We start from the raw sequence: 16,500 nt of genomic DNA on the forward strand, positions 1-16,500 counted from the left end.
GCCTCCTGAGTAGCTGGGACTACAGGCGCCTGTCACCACACCTGGCTAATTTTTATATTTTTTGTAGAGATGGTGTTTTATCATTGTTGGCCAGTGTTTTATTGAACTGTCATATACATTTAAAAATATCTCATTAGGACAGTGTCTTGCCTGGTCAGGTTTAAAACAGAATGAACTATGAAATCTGTCTTGGATAACAAAAGATGAAAGATCAGTAGAACCTCTTTTTTACAAGTCTTTCCTTTCACCTTTTTCAGATGTGGGCAGGACATTAACCCTCAAAGATTAGCCTGGGTCTGGCTTCTTGTATTGGAGAAATGGTTAGCCCAGGAAAAGGTAAGTAGGTTTATATTAAATTTTCTCCTGAGGCCAGGACTTCAAAGTAGTTGTGGGATTTCCCTTCTGTCGGTTACGTTCTGTATCAAATTCATCATACTTATTCTCAGAATGGCTTAAATTTTTATTGCTGTCTCCTTACCTAAATTCATTCATTAATGTGCTAACATACACTGACATATAATAACATTTGTTAAATACCACAGTGAGTCTTGTGCCTAAAGAGAACTTTTGGGAACTCAGTGAAAGACACAAAATAGCAAATAAAATATGAACCTGTAACATTTGGATCTATTCAACATTTAAGTAATAGAGAATGGGCTGAGCTGAAACTTGTTTTTTTTTTTTTCCCCCAAAACATCTTATTTTAACTAGTTGAATTCCATGAAATCTCATAGATTTAAGTTCCATTAATTTGTAGTGTAATAATTCACATGAATTGAACTGAAAATTATCAAATATAAAAACAAGTAAGCAAATTAATAGTGAAAAAACTGGTAAGGAATTACTTGTTTTTAAAGATAAGTTTCCATTAAAACCCCTTTTAGAAGTATGTGTTAATTCTCAGAAATGGATATTGATAAAAGAATTTATCAGAGATAATTTCATATTGAACCTCAGACTTTGAGATTTAAGTGAGAACCTCTAACTTCAAAATGCTAACCCAAGGACACACCATAAAGTTAGTTGACAGAACTGGTGCTGAAACCAAATCTGACCCCAATCCTCTGCTTTTTCCACTTTAACATTACTTTTTTTTTTTTCAGCCCAGATGGACTTAAAACTAAGAAACCACAAATTCTACTTTTCTTTGCTTTTTGAGTCGGATTTTTGCTCTTGCTGCCCAGGCTGGAGTGCAATGGCACAAGCTCGGCTCACTGCCACCTCTTACTCCCTGGTTCAAGTGATTGTCCTGCCTCAGCCTCCCAAGTAGCTGGGATTACAGGCATGCACCACCAAGCCTGGCTAATCTTGTATTTTTAGTTGAGATGGGGTTTCTCCATGTTGATCAGGCTGGTCTCGAACTCCCGACCTCAGCTGATCCTCCTGTCTTGGCCTCCCAAAGGTAGGCCTACCTCTTGGTAGGTTTGCAGACGTGAGCCACTGCACCCAGCCTCACAAATTCTACTTTTGAAATGTCTATAATTTAGCCTATTTAAAAAAATTTTGTTCCTCTCAGTCACCAGAATGAATTTTGTCTTTAGTTCCATTTTTGTGTGATATTTATCCTTTACATAGCTGTCCAAAAGTAACAGAAATTGCTAATCTGAATATATCTCTTATCCAGGCTTCATCCAGCTGTCTAGGAAAGAAAAGAGACAAAAAGAGTAGTAGGAGGGAGAAGAAAGAAAAGCAAGATTGAAAAATAACAAAACCCAGGATGATTAAGAGTTGGCTATAGTTTCAGATTCAAAAGAGAAAACTTGAGCTAAAATAGTAACACTATAGTTACAATAGTATCTTCAAAGAGAAAGAATGATTGTTACTGATTAAGGATCTCTCCAGTACAAACATGGAATTTGTCAAATCAAATTAACTTTCCCCTCAGTAGAGACTATTTGTTTACTTTATGTCTGCTTGGTTGCTTATTTTCTAGGCAGTTGCTCAACTATGTCAGGAGATGGATTCCACTTCCTGTTCTTGTTTCTTCCAGCTTCACAGATCGTTTGGTCTTTAAAGCTTCAATGACTTGCTTATTTAAACAGTTGCAGGACTGTTTTAGTTCCTCATAGAATTTTAAAATGATATAAGGACCATGGCATCCAATGAATTTTGGGGGTAGTTTTCCAAGTCCAGCCATATCCTGAAGGTCCCTTCATCATCTAGGAATTTACTGGCTGCCTGTCCTTTTCCAGGCTCCCACCTTTTGCCAAAAGCTTCCCTTTTAATTGTTAGATGAAATAGTCGTTCTATTTTTCCTTTCCTCCATTCGTTTTTGCCTTCTGCCTTTTAATCTTGCAGGGAATTATCTCTACATGTCTAAGCATGTATACAAAGATTTCACTACAAAAATGTTCACTTCTATGCCACTTCTATTAGAGGAAAACTGGAAACAAATTCCATGTCCACAATATAGGACAAGTTACTAAAGGGAAGTGTATCTATACGTAAAATGCTACGCCAGTATTCAAAAGTATTTGGCAAATGAGTTTTCAGTAACATAGTGTGCTCATGGTCTGCTGTATAGGAAAAAAGGCGGTTTAGAAAAAAGTACATTTAGTATACATGCATAGAGATGTGCATAGAAAATGGTCTGAATGGCCTTAAACTACAATTTTAATAATTGTTCTTCAGTGAGAATATATATAAAATATATATTTCATATATAAGTGTTATATATTTCCTATATATGTTATATATTTCATATATATGTTATATATTTATATATATGTTATATATTTCATATATAAAACATGTTATATATCATATATTTCATGTTATAGATAATAAATTTCATATGTGATGCATATATATTTCATATAGAATATACAAATTAAAACTATAAAATTAGATAAATAAGCAAACTAATGTATGTTATATATATTATATTGCACTCTAAAATATACATATATTATATATCTCTTTAAGATAAAGTACTTTATCTTAGAGAAATAGCAGAAATAAGACTAACTGGACATATATCTATTTTATATATATATAACATAGTTTACTTATTTGTATATTTAATTTTTCTGCATTGAACATGCCTTGTTCTTATAGTAAGAAAACACGTGCTTAGGCCGGGCGCAGTGGCTCAAGCCTGTAATCCCAGCACTTTGGGAGGTTGAGGTGGGTGGATCACAAGGTCAAGAGATCGAGACCATCCTGGTCAACATGGTGAAACCCCATCTCTACTAAAAATACAAAAAATTAGCTGGGCATGGTGGTGTGTGCCTGTAATCCCAGCTATTCAGGAGGCTGAGGCAGGAGAATTGCCTGAACCCAGGAGGTGGAGGTTGCGGTGAGCCGAGATTGCGCCATTGCACCCCAGCCTAGGCAACAAGAGCGAAACTCCGTCTCAAAAAAAAAAAAAAAGAAAAGAAAACCCGTGCCTAGAAACGCTGAGCAAATTCTTGCCTATTTTAGGAAGATAAATGTTAGTCATTCATGATCCTGAATATGTTTAAAGTAGTTTCAGCAGTAAAATAAGTATAATCTACCCAGTCTTTAGGATTCTAGATAAAATCTTAGCCAGACTATTAAGGACCTGCTGTCCTAGATATCTTACCTATTCTTTTCTGTTAGTCCTCAATGGAAGCACTATTCCTCAGCTTCCCAGTGTGAATTTTATCCACCAACTTCCAATCATAGGCATTAGACAAGCATTCACATGGCCTTGGTGCACATATTAGAGAAGCACAGGGTTAGAATAAATAAGACCAAGAACATATGAGGTCATGTTAGCCTCCGATGTGATGAACAGTACATGAATGGAGATAGGTCTGTGCTCTAAACTCTCCTCACGCACGTGCACCCACACACATAGAACTGCAGGTGTTCCTTGCCTTCCAATAAAACTCATCTGTGGGAAGCTTTAACCAGAAGCAGGATTGACAGATGTCTCATATGTAACTTAGTGTTTGTCAGGATTAGTCTCAGGCTCTTCTTATTTTTATTTGTGTCTGGAGAAAGGGAGACTCCAATTTGCGTGTTAGGGACCAGGTGAAGATAAGTTATTGCCAAACAAGCAGGCGCAGGAGAAGTCAGAGTCTTTCTCTCTATGCATTAGACCTCTGATGGCATATCTCATTAACAAACACCTGGATCGCCTTGTAAAAATTGGAAAAATACTTCCTAACCATTTTGCCTCTAGTAAAGATTGTTTGCAAAAAATATATAACTATGTGCCACGGGTTTGATTTGGAAATTAAATGTGATAATAAAATAGGGCACACAGTACCTGCAAGGTACCAGCATATAATAAGTGTTTAATAAACATTGAATTTCTGCCCCTTTACTGTTGTTCTTCTTTCACTGAAACTCAGCAGATAGTGAATCACAAAAACAGTGGTTTGGACCAAAAGAGGATCATGTGGGCCATACTCTCCGAGACTTACCCACAGCTGAGTATTTTGAACACAGCAAGGAAGATTCTTGGAGAAAGCCCTCAAGTGACAAAGTCAATAAAATGAACAAATCTTGGTACTTACGGCTTATCACTGCAGGCTTTAAATATTAGTTTTTAAGAGAGGAAAGCCGGGCGCGGTGGCTCAAGCCTGTAATCCCAGCACTTTGGGAGGCCGAGGCGGGTGGATCACGAGGTCGAGAGATCGAGACCATCCTGGTTAACATGGTGAAACCCCGTCTCTACTAAAAATACAAAAAATTAGCTGAGCATGGTGGCACGTGCCTGTAATCCCAGCTACTCAGGAGGCTGAGGCAGGAGAATTGCCTGAACCCGGAAGGCGGAGGTTGCGGCGAGCCGAGATCGCGCCATTGCACTCCAGCCTGGGTAACAAGAGTGAAACTCCGTCCCAAAAGAGAGGCGTATGTCCAAGTTCAGCTATTTTTGTTTTTAAAGAATGGTACCTGAAAACATATCCAGGAATGTCGTGTTTAAAAGTACTTTATCGGCCAGGCGCGGTGGCTCAAGCCTGTAATCCCAGCACTTTGGGAAGCCGAGGCGGGTGGATCACGAGGTCGAGAGATCGAGACCATCCTGGTCAACATGGTGAAACCCTGTCTCTACTAAAAATACAAAAAATTAGCTGGGCATGGTGGCGCGTGCCTGTAATCCCAGCTACTCAGGAGGCTGAGGCAGGAGAATTGCCTGAACCCAGGAGGCGGAGGTTGCGGTGAGCTGAGATCGTGCCATTGCACTCCAGCCTGGGTAACAAGAGTGAAACTCCGTCTCAAAAAAAAAAAAAAAAAAAAAAAGTACTTTATCTTAGAGAGGCCAGGCATGGTGGCTCACATCTGTAATCCTAGCACTTTGGGAGGCCAAGGTGAGTGGGTCACTTGAGGTCAGGAGTTCCAGACCAGCCTGGCCAACATGGTAATACCCTGTCTCTACTAAAAATACAAAAATTAGCTGGGCATGGTGGTGCATACCTGTAATCCCAGCTACTCAGGAGGCTGAGGCACGAGAATCACTTGAACCTGGGAAGTGGAGGTTGCAGTGAGCTAAAATCATGCCACTGCTCTCCAGCCTGGGCAACAGAGTAAGACTCTGTCTCAAAAAAAAAAAAAAAAAAAAAAAAGAGTACTTTATCTTAGAGAAATAGCAGAAATAAGACTAACTGAATAACTGTACAGAAATATTTAATTATAATTTGTTAACTAAAACATATATATCTAATTTCTATTCTTCCTTCTTATGATTCTTCTAGAAGTTACTCCCGGTTGTTTTCCGGAGAAAGCTTGAGTTTCTTTTATTGTCAGAAGACCTCCAAGGTGACATTCCAGAGAATATCCTCAAGGTGAGAGAGGGCACTGGTGCCATTTGCCTAGGGTTGACAGTCACTCAAGCAGCTCAGCTTCCAGGGACCCAATAAAGAGAGGTGTCCAAGATGTTGACTATACTTTGTTCTCAGGCAAGGCAACACAGAAGCTCCTTGGAGGAGAGTTTAGAGTTAGGGTAAACTTACATAATTTTAGAATTCTTGAGGTGGTTGTCCAGAAATGCTAAGTATATCTGGGAATTAAAGATTTATTAGTAGATAATAGGGAATATGAAGGGAACAAGGAACTAATATTTGTGGACTATCTTTTCTGTAACAGGTTCACTGAATGTGTTAGTGTTAATTCTCATAACAACTTTCTAGGGACAGATTCAAACTAAGTCTTAATTATATCTTTACAGCATGTATCAGTTACTACTTTAGTGCCTGATATGTATATATTCTGAGGCCCAGTACTTATATTCTTAATGACCCTGCCACCAGTTAGTTAAATACATATTTACAGTAGGATTTAAGAGAGGAACTTTCACTTGTATTAGGTAAAGGACTCATAGTCTTGCAGTCCTTCTCTGAGGCAGTTAATGAAGAGGCATCATTCAATGCCATCTACAGGCATGATGCTCAAGTGTGGGGAATAACCTAGTTCTCACCCCCTTCTCTCCCTGTATCCTCACCCTACAAACAGAGGACAGGCTCTAGAGGTTCTTGCTTTTAGGTAACTGAGGAAGAAGTACTAAAATGTGCACAATTATGTGTTAAATCATATGGTACTAATTTTAAGTACATTGAAGTTGTATGGGTTAGAGGTACTGAAGAAGGTTTTATGGAAGGTTAATGAATGGACTAAAAGCATGGCTAGGATTTAGTTCAAGGATTAAAAAATGATGTTCTTTTAAAAATTGAATGTAAATGCCTTTAGATGGGTATAATGTCTTACCTGGTCTGTGAGTTGGCAGACCTTGATTCACATCACAGTACACATTTTGGAGGTGGTGAGGTGGGACTAGCTTGAGCATGGAGGCCCTGGGCAATTGAGTCCATCTCTCCCAGCCTCCATGTCCTCATCTATAAAATAGGATTACTAGTAGTGTCTTCCTCTGAAGACTATTGTAAGGATTAATTTGATTTTTCTGTGTAAAGGGCCTTAGAACAGTGTCTGACACATAGTAACCACTACAGAAGTTTTGCTACTGCTACTGTTACATAAATAAGCCAAAAAAGAGCACACAAGTGATAACATCCCCACCACCCATCCCTCTCTTCATCCTCTATTTAGGAGCTGTATGAGACCTTAACACAAGGTGCAACAGGCCCCGTGCCTGACGGAAATCCAAGGAGGGAGAGCTGGACTCCTCGTCTCAGCTCCGAAGCTGTCTCTGTGCTCTGGGATCTTCTGAGGCAGTCTCCCCAGCCAGCACAGGCCCTGCTGGAGCTCCTGCTTGGGGAGAATGATGGCACTAGCCTCTGTCATTGGCCTCTGCAGAATGCACTGGTGGACCTCATTCGAAAGGCATTGCGGGCTTTGCAGGGCCCTGATTCAGCAGCAACCCCTGGGGTAGTTGATGCCATCTATGCAGCCCTGCAGACGCTGCGTTGCCCTGCAGAACCATTTGGGGCTGAGCTGCGTCTTCTGTGTGAGGAACTACTAGAGGCCTGCAGGACTGAGGGGAGTCCCCTGCGGGAGGAGCGGGTGCTCAGCTGCCTGCTGCACAAGTCCAGCCGGGGCCTGGTGTCCCTGTACGGCCATACCTATGCAGAGAAGGTCACAGAAAAGCCATCGAGGACTACAGCCTCTGGAAAAGGTGTGTTCCCTCTGCTGCTACTCCTTTAGTTTCAGTAATCCCAGTATGCCCAGCCTCACTGGAGTCTCTAGACTCGTGCCTTCCAGGTTGCTTAGGACATCTAATAGAGGAGGCTAAGCAAAAATGGGTGTGATGCTCTTTTGTAAAAGTACAGGCCTGGCATAGTGGCTCAGACCTATAATCCTAGCACTTTGGGAGGCCAAGGCAAGGAGGATCATGTGAGGCCAGGAGTTTGAGACCAGCCTCTGCAACATAGTGAGTTCTCATCTCTACAAAAAAATTTTTTTTTTTTTTTTTTTTTTTTTTTTTTTTTCTGAGACGGAGTTTCGCTCTTGTTGCCCAGGCTGGAGTGCAATGGCGCGATCTCGGCTCACCGCAACCTCCGCCTTCTGGGTTCAGGCAATTCTGCTGCCTCAGCCTCCTGAGTAGCTGGGATTACAGGCACACGCCACCATGCCCAGCTAATTTTTTTTTGTATTTTTAGTAGAGACGGGGTTTCACCATGTTGACCAGGATGGTCTCGATCTCTCGACCTCGTGATCCACCCGCCTCGGCCTCCCAAAGTGCTGGGATTACAGGCTTGAGCCACTGCGCCCGGCACCAGAAAAAATTTTTTAATTAGCCAGTCTTGGTGGCACATACCTGTGGTCCAAATTACTCAGAAGGCTGAGGCAGGAAGATCACTGAGTTCAGGAGATTGAGGCAGTTAGCCATGTTTGCACCACTGTATTCCAGCCTGCGTGACAGAGTGAGACCCTATCTCAAAAAAAAAAAAAAACCAACATGTTTTCTAGTGTAAGATGGAGGTGATGAGAAGAAAAAAAGTAGTAGCAATATAGGAAAAAGCTTTTCAGAAACTCCCCAAAGAAGTAAAAACTCTTTAAGATAAAGTACGGAAAGCCCAGCCTAAGGTGTTTTTTTGTTTTTTTTTTTTTTTTTTTTGAGACGGAGTTTCGCTCTTGTTACCCAGGCTGGAGTGCAATGGCGGGATCTCGGCTCACCGCAACCTCCGCCTCCTGGGTTCAGGCAATTCTCCTGCCTCAGCCTCCGGAGTAGCTGGGATTACAGGCACACGCCGCCATGCCCAGCTAATTTTTTGCACCTTTAGTAGAGACGGGGTTTCACCATGTTGACCAGGATGGTCTCGATCTCTTGACCTCGTGATCCACCCGCCTCGGCCTCCCAAAGTGTTGGGATTACAGGCTTGAGCCACCGCGCCCGGCGCCAGCCTAAGGTTTTAAAAGAGGAAACTCTCATATCACTTGGTTGTTCAAATGGGGTCTAGCTTAGAAAAGAAGAGGTCTTCTGCCGGGCGCGGTGGCTCAAGCCTATAATCCCAGCACTTTGGGAGGCCTAGGCGGGTGGATCACGAGGTCAAGAGATCAAGACTATCCTGGTCAACATGGTGAAACCCCGTCTCTACTAAAAATACAAAAAAATTAGCTGGGCATGGTGGCGCGTGCCTGTAATCCCAACTACTCAGGAGGCTGAGGCAGGAGAATTGCCTGAACCCAGGAGGCGGAGGTTGCGGTGAGCCGAGATCGCGCCATTGCACTCCAGCCTGGGTAACGAGAGCGAAACTCTGTCTCAAAAAAAAAAAAAAAAAAAAAAAAAAAAGGAGTGGTCTTGGTTTCCTGATAACCATGATGTTTAATGTTCAGTCTCATCGGATCATCTAGACCCCGAGCGGGCAATGCTAGCCCTGTTCTCCAATCCTGACCCAGCCCAGGCTTGGAAAGTGGCCTATTTCTACTGCCTGAACAACAGCAAACACTTCCTCGAGCAGATCCTGGTAAGTCAAGCTTAATTGTTCATTACAGAAGTACCTAGGGTTTCTCCCCAGACTTTTTCATTCCTCATTTCTCTCCCACTCATTTAGCCAACATAAAACAGTCTAATTAGTGTTGAGTCATTTGGTTTTGTCCCTCCCACAGTCCCATGGGAAAGGAGGCTTTGAGAATCAGTATCATTCATACTTAGAGTTGCAGTCATTTTACGTCAGTCCTTTGGCAGAAACTAAAATGTTGAATATGTGTGTGCTTTCTGGAGGATGCAAGAAAAAAAGACGGTGGCAACAATATGTTGCCTAGCTGACAGCACAATTTAATTACTTTAACCTTTTCCTTCCAGATTGCAACGAAACTCCAATTTAATTCAGCAGATATTTATTACTCTCTTCGTATGTGCCATATACTGTAATAGGAGCTGGAGTTACAACAGAAGTTAGTCCCTGCCTTCAAGGAGCTCTCAGTCTAGTGTTTTTGCTTTTTTTTTTTTTTTGAGACGGAGTTTCGCTCTTGTTACCCAGGCTGGAGTGCAATGGCGCGATCTCGGCTCACCGCAACCTCCACCTCCTGGGTTCAGGCAATTCTCCTGTCTCAGCCTCCTGAGTAGCTGGGATTACAGGCACGCACCACCATGCCCAGCTAATTTTTTGTATTTTTAGTAGAGACGAGGTTTCACCTTGTTGACCAGGATGGTCTCGCTCTCTTGACCTCGTTATCCACCCGCCACAGCCTCCCAAAGTGCTGGGATTACAGGCTTGAGCCACCGCGCCTGGCCCCAGTCTAGTGTTTTCATAAACATTTATCTTACTCAGTTCACCACTTCTGTTTTTTTATTTTTGAAACAGAGTTTTGCTCTTGTCACCCAGGCTGGAGTGGCAAGATCTTGGCTCATTGCAACCTCCGCCTCTTGGGTTCAAGCGATTCTCCTGCCTCAGACTCCTGGTTAGGTGGGATTACAGGCATGTGCCACCATGCCGGCTAATTTTGTATTTTCAGTAGAGATGGGGTGTCACTATGTTGGCCAGGCTGGTCTTGAACTCCTGCCCTCAGGTAATCCACCTGCCTGCTTGGTGCTGGGATTACAGGTGTGAGCCACTGCGCCGGGCCAACCACTCCTGTTGTTGTCAGAAACCTCCCTGCTGTACTAAAACACTTCTTTCTCTAATGAGCAATAAGCTAGTACCCATTCTGTCTTACCCACAGAGCTGCCTTTGACAGCTTTCTTTGACTTACAGGTAACAGCACTAACATTGTTGAAGGAAGAAGACTTCCCAAATCTTGGCTGCCTACTTGATAGAGAATTCAGGCCCCTCAGTTGCCTGCTTGTGCTCCTGGGCTGGACACACTGCCAGAGCCTAGAGTCAGCCAAGAGGCTGCTCCAGACCCTGCACAGGACCCAGGTAACACTCAGCACTCAGGCTGCTCTGGAAGTGGGGCTTTGGGCTGAAGCAGAATGCAGAGCCCTAAAATCAGTCATAATCTGTAACCCCAGGTGCCTGAGTCAGCATCTCTTTCTTCTCCCATATTGACATAGGACCCAGGCTGTGATGAGCTCCTCAGGGATGCCTGTGATGGGTTGTGGGCTCACCTGGAGGTCCTGGAGTGGTGCATACAGCAGAGCAGGTATGGCCCTGTGCAGTCAGCACCTGCCCACCATGGGGCACAGCTGACCCTGTGCTCCACATGTGTGGCCATTTCAAGGCATCTTCCACGTAAATGTTTTGAGCTAGCAATATTGGCCAGCCACTAATAATTGTTCCAGCTATTAAACCAAGAAACACAAGTAATTATTACCTTCACCATAGCCGTCAGGTCATAACTAGAGGGTAATTTTGAGATGACAATAACGAAAAGAACAATAGCTCACACTTCCGGTTCACTTAGCACAAGCCAGGCATTACACTAAGCCCTTTATGCGGATTATTTTAATTATGCCTCACAAAAATCCTAGGGGTAGATACCAAAATTATCCTCATTGTAAAAGTTGGGCAACTGAAGCCCAGAGGTAGAAAAACTTGTCCAAAGTCACACAGCTCATAATGTCACCCACATTCTTAGCCTTCTGTTACCTTGGATCACCCTTATTCAACAAATGTTTACTGAACTGTGCATAAGGCCCTGCATTTCTCTGGTAACGTAACGTACACCCAGGTTTCTTTCTTGTTCTTCAGCCACTTCACCAGCACTTGGTGAAGTACAGTGGGCAGAGGGGTAAGTAGCAAGGGACCCTTATTCAAGGTAAAGCCAGAGAAAATTTGTGTTCGTTTGAAGCTAGAAAGGCTGTAGAAATTAGAGAATTCAATCCATGGCACTTTCTAAACCCTACTGACCAGAAAGGTCCTTTCTAGACAACTAGAGCTGGTTTGATAGATGTATTCCCTGAGGATAAATAAATGCTATGTTTGGACCCAAACCAACTAAAATTTGGTTTGTGGGGAAGTGAAACTTGCGGCATTATGGTCCAGAGAGGAAGAACAAGAGGGAATGGAGATTGATCTTTCTTCAGGCAATAATATAAACTGCTTCTCTTCCATCCTCCTGACTTTCCCCTTCAGCAACCCCATACCAAAGAGAGATCTGTTGTGTCATTTACATGGTGGAGACAGCCACTCAGTGCTCTACACTATCCATCACCTTACAAACCTTCCAGCCCTCAGGGAGGAAGATGTTCTCAAGCTCTTACAGAAGGTGCCAGCCAAGAACCCCCAGCAAGAACCTGGTAAGTTGGGATGGAATGACCTGGCCAGGATTTCCTCTTAGGACAGTTTTGCATGTTTCTTCCAGCATGAGATTTATTTACATGTGATTGCTGAGATCTTACAAGAAGGTGGTGAGCAGATCTCTAAATGTTTGTCCTAATCAGACTATGGGATATAGGGCATCCCTCCTCTTTCTTGGTGAGGTGTAGAGAATCCCATGAGCATGGTCCTGCATTCCTTGTCCTTGTGGAACCATCACAGGAAGCACCACTACAACCTCATTCCAGTGAAACAGAATTAGGAACTGCCCTCTGAGTACACAGCATTGTCAGTCAGTGTTTACACAAATTCTCAGAGAGTGATTTCATGTTTTATAAGCTTTCTGATAGCATGTTTTGTGCCTTTTCTCTCATGTCCATTTTATATACATATAACAGATAGGAAATTTAGAAGAAAGACTTGCCTGGGCCCAGCGTGGTGACTCATGCCTATAATCCCAACCCTTGGGAGGCTGAGCTGGGTGGACCACTTGAGGTCAGGAGTTCAAGACCAGCCTGGCCAACATGATGAAATCCCGTCTCTACTGAAAATAAAAAAATAAGCCAGTGTGGTGGTGTGCGCCTGTAATCCCAGCTACTCAGGAGGCTGAGGCAGGAGAATCACTTGAACCCAGGAGTTGGAGGTTGCAGTGAGTTGAGATCACGCCACTGCACTCCAGCCTGGGTGACAGAATGAGACTGTGTCTCAAAAAAAAAAAAAAAAAAGAAGAAAGACTTGTCTGAAACAGGAACAAAGCATTTTCTTTTAACCTAAGATCTTTGCTTACGTTCAAGACCCCATTAAAAAGCTCTTTCTTTTTAAGTTTTGTCTTATTTCTCTCCTCTCTCAAATGAATTCTCACCATGGTTTTTTTGTTTGTTTGTTTTTGAGAAGGAGTCTTGCTATGTTGCCCAAGCTAGTCTCAATCTCCTGTGGTCAAATGATCCTCTTGTCTCGGCCTTCCTAATAGGTAGGACTACAGGCACTTATCACTACACCCTGCATAGTGTTACCCTATTTTTAATTGACTAATAATAATTGCATCTATTTTGGGAATACAACGTGATGTGTTGATGCATGTATACATTGTGGAATGTATACGTTTCTTTCTGTTCTTAAGAAACGTATCATTGTATAGTCACAACCTGCCACACAGGTCAGAGACACTTACCTTTGGGAGACACAAACTTTCTTATATGGCAGTTGAGGTTTCGCAGCCTGGATGTTGCTTTTCTTTTCAAAAGTACCTGCTACTAATTGGAGAACCAGTGTTACTAGATTCCATGTTTTTTCTGGAAAGAGAGGCAGCTTGTTTAGCAGATTTCCAGAGCAGAGTTCCTATTCCTATAGGAAATCTGCTCCTACATGCAAGTATACAGGTCCTCCAAAGGAATACGGTATTTTAAATCCGATCCCTGGACCCACTGGGGCATACTTGGAACTTGAATTTGGAAAAGGCAAAATGAGGCAATAATAAGGCTGTAAATAAGGTGAGGCAAGAGAGATATTTAAGGTACAAAATTTAAGGAGGCACTGACTCTTAGGTGCAAGTCCTGGCCCTGGGCAATAATGCCATGTAGAAGTCATGAGATATGTAGAAGGGAGGTGAAGGGAGGTGTAGGAGGGAACTGAAAGTTGATACTGACTAGAGGGAAAGCTCTAGTCAGACCAACAGAAAGGAGAGAGGGTAAGAACCTATAGGTGGACCTCGAAGTGCAGCACAGCATCTCTTTGCTTCATGCATACTTGTAGCATGAAGGGATTAACTCTCAAGTTCAGCCTGTTTCTCTCTGTAATTCAGATGCAGTTGATGCTGCAGTCCCTGAGCACCTGAGCCAGTCTCAGAACCTGACACTCTACCAGGGCTTCTGTGCGATGAAGTATGCCATCTATGCCCTCTGTGTGAACTCACATCAGCACTCTCAGTGCCAGGACTGCAAAGACAGCCTCTGTGAGGACCTGGCTTCAGCTGCAGAGCCAGCGAATGACTCTCTTTCCTCCCCAGGTACAGCACTTCCCTCCATCCCTGACATAAGCTAGTAACAAGCTATGCCAATAGGGGCCTTATGTGTTGACTCTCTTCTACCAAGATTGGGAGTGGGGTGATGATCTTAATTTTATTTCACCCAGGAATAGTCTCATCCATCTATCTGCCTCTGTAAATCAAAGGGACGTGGGAAAAGCAAGTGATTGCCTAAGTTTTAACAGAATCTGATCACCTAGTGGGGTGTTTTCAATTGCTTTTTTAAAAAACTAATTTCACAGTAGAAATGGCATTTTATATCCTCCTCCAGTTTGCACCAAGGTAAAAACTTTGTGTGTTTGCATATGTATGTGTGTTTATATGATCTATAAACTGAAACAAAATTTTACAAACAGTGCTTACTTCATAGAGCACACTCCGGATTATTTTTCTTTCCTATTTGATCTTTTTTTTTTTTTTTTTTTTGAGACGGAGTTTCACTCTTGTTACCCAGACTGGAGTGCAATGGCGCGATCTCGGCTCACCGCAACCTCCGCCTCCTGGGTTCAGGCAATTCTCCTGCCTCAGCCTCCTGAGTAGCTGGGATTACAGGCGCGCGCCACCATGCCCAGCTAATTTTTGTATTTTTAGTAGAGACGGGGTTTCACCATGTTGACCAAGATGGTCTCGATCTCTTGACCTTGTGATCCACCCGCCTCGGCCTCCCAAATTGCTGGGATTACAGGCGTAAGCCACCGCGCCCAATCTCTGTTTGATCTTTTTAAATGTAGCCTTCTAAAGTGATTTCAGAGGTCACAGCCTACAATGTGGAAAGTACCAACCTAATCATCTTATTCTTTCTCATTTTTCTTAATAATTAACAATTACTTAACTTGCCTTCTGTGACCAGTGATCAGTTTTCCCTCTCTTCTAGCTTTGGAATAGACCTTTACCTCTTAGCATGGTCATTTTTGCCTACTGAGGATTTCTTAAGAGATCTACATAGCCATGATCATCTTCGGTATAAAAATAAGTGGAAAGAGTATTGAAGAGTAAAGGGTCTGCCTGCTACCTTCATTCCTGGAAGTGAAATATGGAGTCATTGTCAGGGATGAGGAACAATGTAATATTTACAAAGCAGATACAAAATAATGAGCTTTCCGTAAGCTGTACTTTTTTTTTTCTTTGAGACAGAGTCTCCCTCCATCACCCAGGCTAGAGTACAGTGGCGTGATCTCAGCTCACTGCAACCTCTGCCTCCTGGGTTCAAGTGATTCTCCTGTCTCGGCCTCCCAAGTAGCTGGGATTACAGGCACCTGCCACCATGCCTGGTTAATTTTTGTATTTTAGTAGAGACAGGGTTTCATCATGTTGGCCAGGCCTGGTCTCAAACTCCTGAGCTCAAGTGATCCACCTGCCTCACCCTCCCTAAATTCTGGGATTACAGGCATTAGCTACCATGCCTGGCCAGCTGTACCTTTAGAATAGCAAAATCTTTCTGCAAATCATGAAGAGACAGCCTAAGAAGTCTCTCTTATTCTTCTCACTGTTACCTCAGTTCCTTTAGAATTAAATAAATAAATGAGCTAAAGTTGTGAGACTCTGACTCTGGGAGGTAATGTTTCTAATGTTTGCATTCTGTCTTCTCTTTCTCTGGCCTCTTCTCTTGTACATGTTTTTGTAGGTGCTGCAAATCTCTTCTCAACTTATCTGGCCAAGTGTCAACAGTATCTGTGCAGTATTCCTGACTCTTTGTGCCTGGAGCTTCTAGAAAACATCTTCTCATTGCTCCTCATCACCTCTGCTGATCTTCACCCAGAGCCTCACTTGCCTGAGGACTATGCTGAGGATGATGACATTGAGGGGAAGAGCCCCACAGGTTTGAGGTCCCCATCAGAGAGCCCTCAGCACATAGCACATCCCGAAAGGAAGTCAGAATGGGGTTCCCTGGGAATCCCAAAGAGCCTTGCTTATACAATGCCAAGCCGTTTGAAGGCAGAGCCAAAAGACAGTTACCCAGTGCCTCATAGGCACAGCTTTTTGGACTTAAAGCACTTTACTAGTGGTATCAGTGGATTTCTGGCTGATGAATTTGCAATAGGGGCCTTCCTCAGGCTTCTCCAAGAACAACTGGATGAGATCAGCAGCCGCAACCTCCCTGAGAAGCCAAAGCAAGAAGGTCAGAACTGCTCCGGAAGCAGAGATGGACTGCAGAGCCGCCTGCATCGACTTTCCAAGGTTCTCTCTGAGGCCCAGTGGAGATACAAGGTGGTGACAAGCAACCGTCGTTCAGGTGAGAGGAGGATGAACTGGTGGGACCAGAAGGTGGGGAGAGAGAAAGATCCCAGGAATGTGGGAGAGAGCTAGGAGTACATGGGAGTCACCCCATAACTCAGGGCATATCATCACCATGGCAAAGAGTGTCAGAACACTGGGGTATGCTCCATGTCTCAGAGCCTAGTGCAAACCTTC

The 16,500-nt window shown here is 43.1% G+C and overlaps 1 protein-coding gene across 1 annotated transcript in view; it reads left to right on the forward strand.

Annotated features, from left to right (window-relative positions):
- The window catches only part of ZFYVE26 (zinc finger FYVE-type containing 26), a 72,851-nt gene that overhangs the window by 3,232 nt on the left and 53,119 nt on the right, over positions 1 to 16,500 (forward strand). Inside the window, exons 3-11 of the mRNA XM_039469164.2 lie at positions 258 to 336; positions 5,667 to 5,756; positions 7,015 to 7,540; positions 9,202 to 9,332; positions 10,563 to 10,727; positions 10,862 to 10,950; positions 11,883 to 12,046; positions 13,867 to 14,070; positions 15,713 to 16,321. Of these exons, the coding sequence (XP_039325098.1) occupies positions 258 to 336; positions 5,667 to 5,756; positions 7,015 to 7,540; positions 9,202 to 9,332; positions 10,563 to 10,727; positions 10,862 to 10,950; positions 11,883 to 12,046; positions 13,867 to 14,070; positions 15,713 to 16,321 (2,057 nt within the window). The remainder of the gene's footprint in view (positions 1 to 257; positions 337 to 5,666; positions 5,757 to 7,014; positions 7,541 to 9,201; positions 9,333 to 10,562; positions 10,728 to 10,861; positions 10,951 to 11,882; positions 12,047 to 13,866; positions 14,071 to 15,712; positions 16,322 to 16,500) is intronic.

The sequence above is a fragment of the Saimiri boliviensis genome, chromosome 2 (assembly GCF_048565385.1).
Source record: "Saimiri boliviensis isolate mSaiBol1 chromosome 2, mSaiBol1.pri, whole genome shotgun sequence".
Lineage (NCBI taxonomy): Eukaryota > Metazoa > Chordata > Mammalia > Primates > Cebidae > Saimiri > Saimiri boliviensis.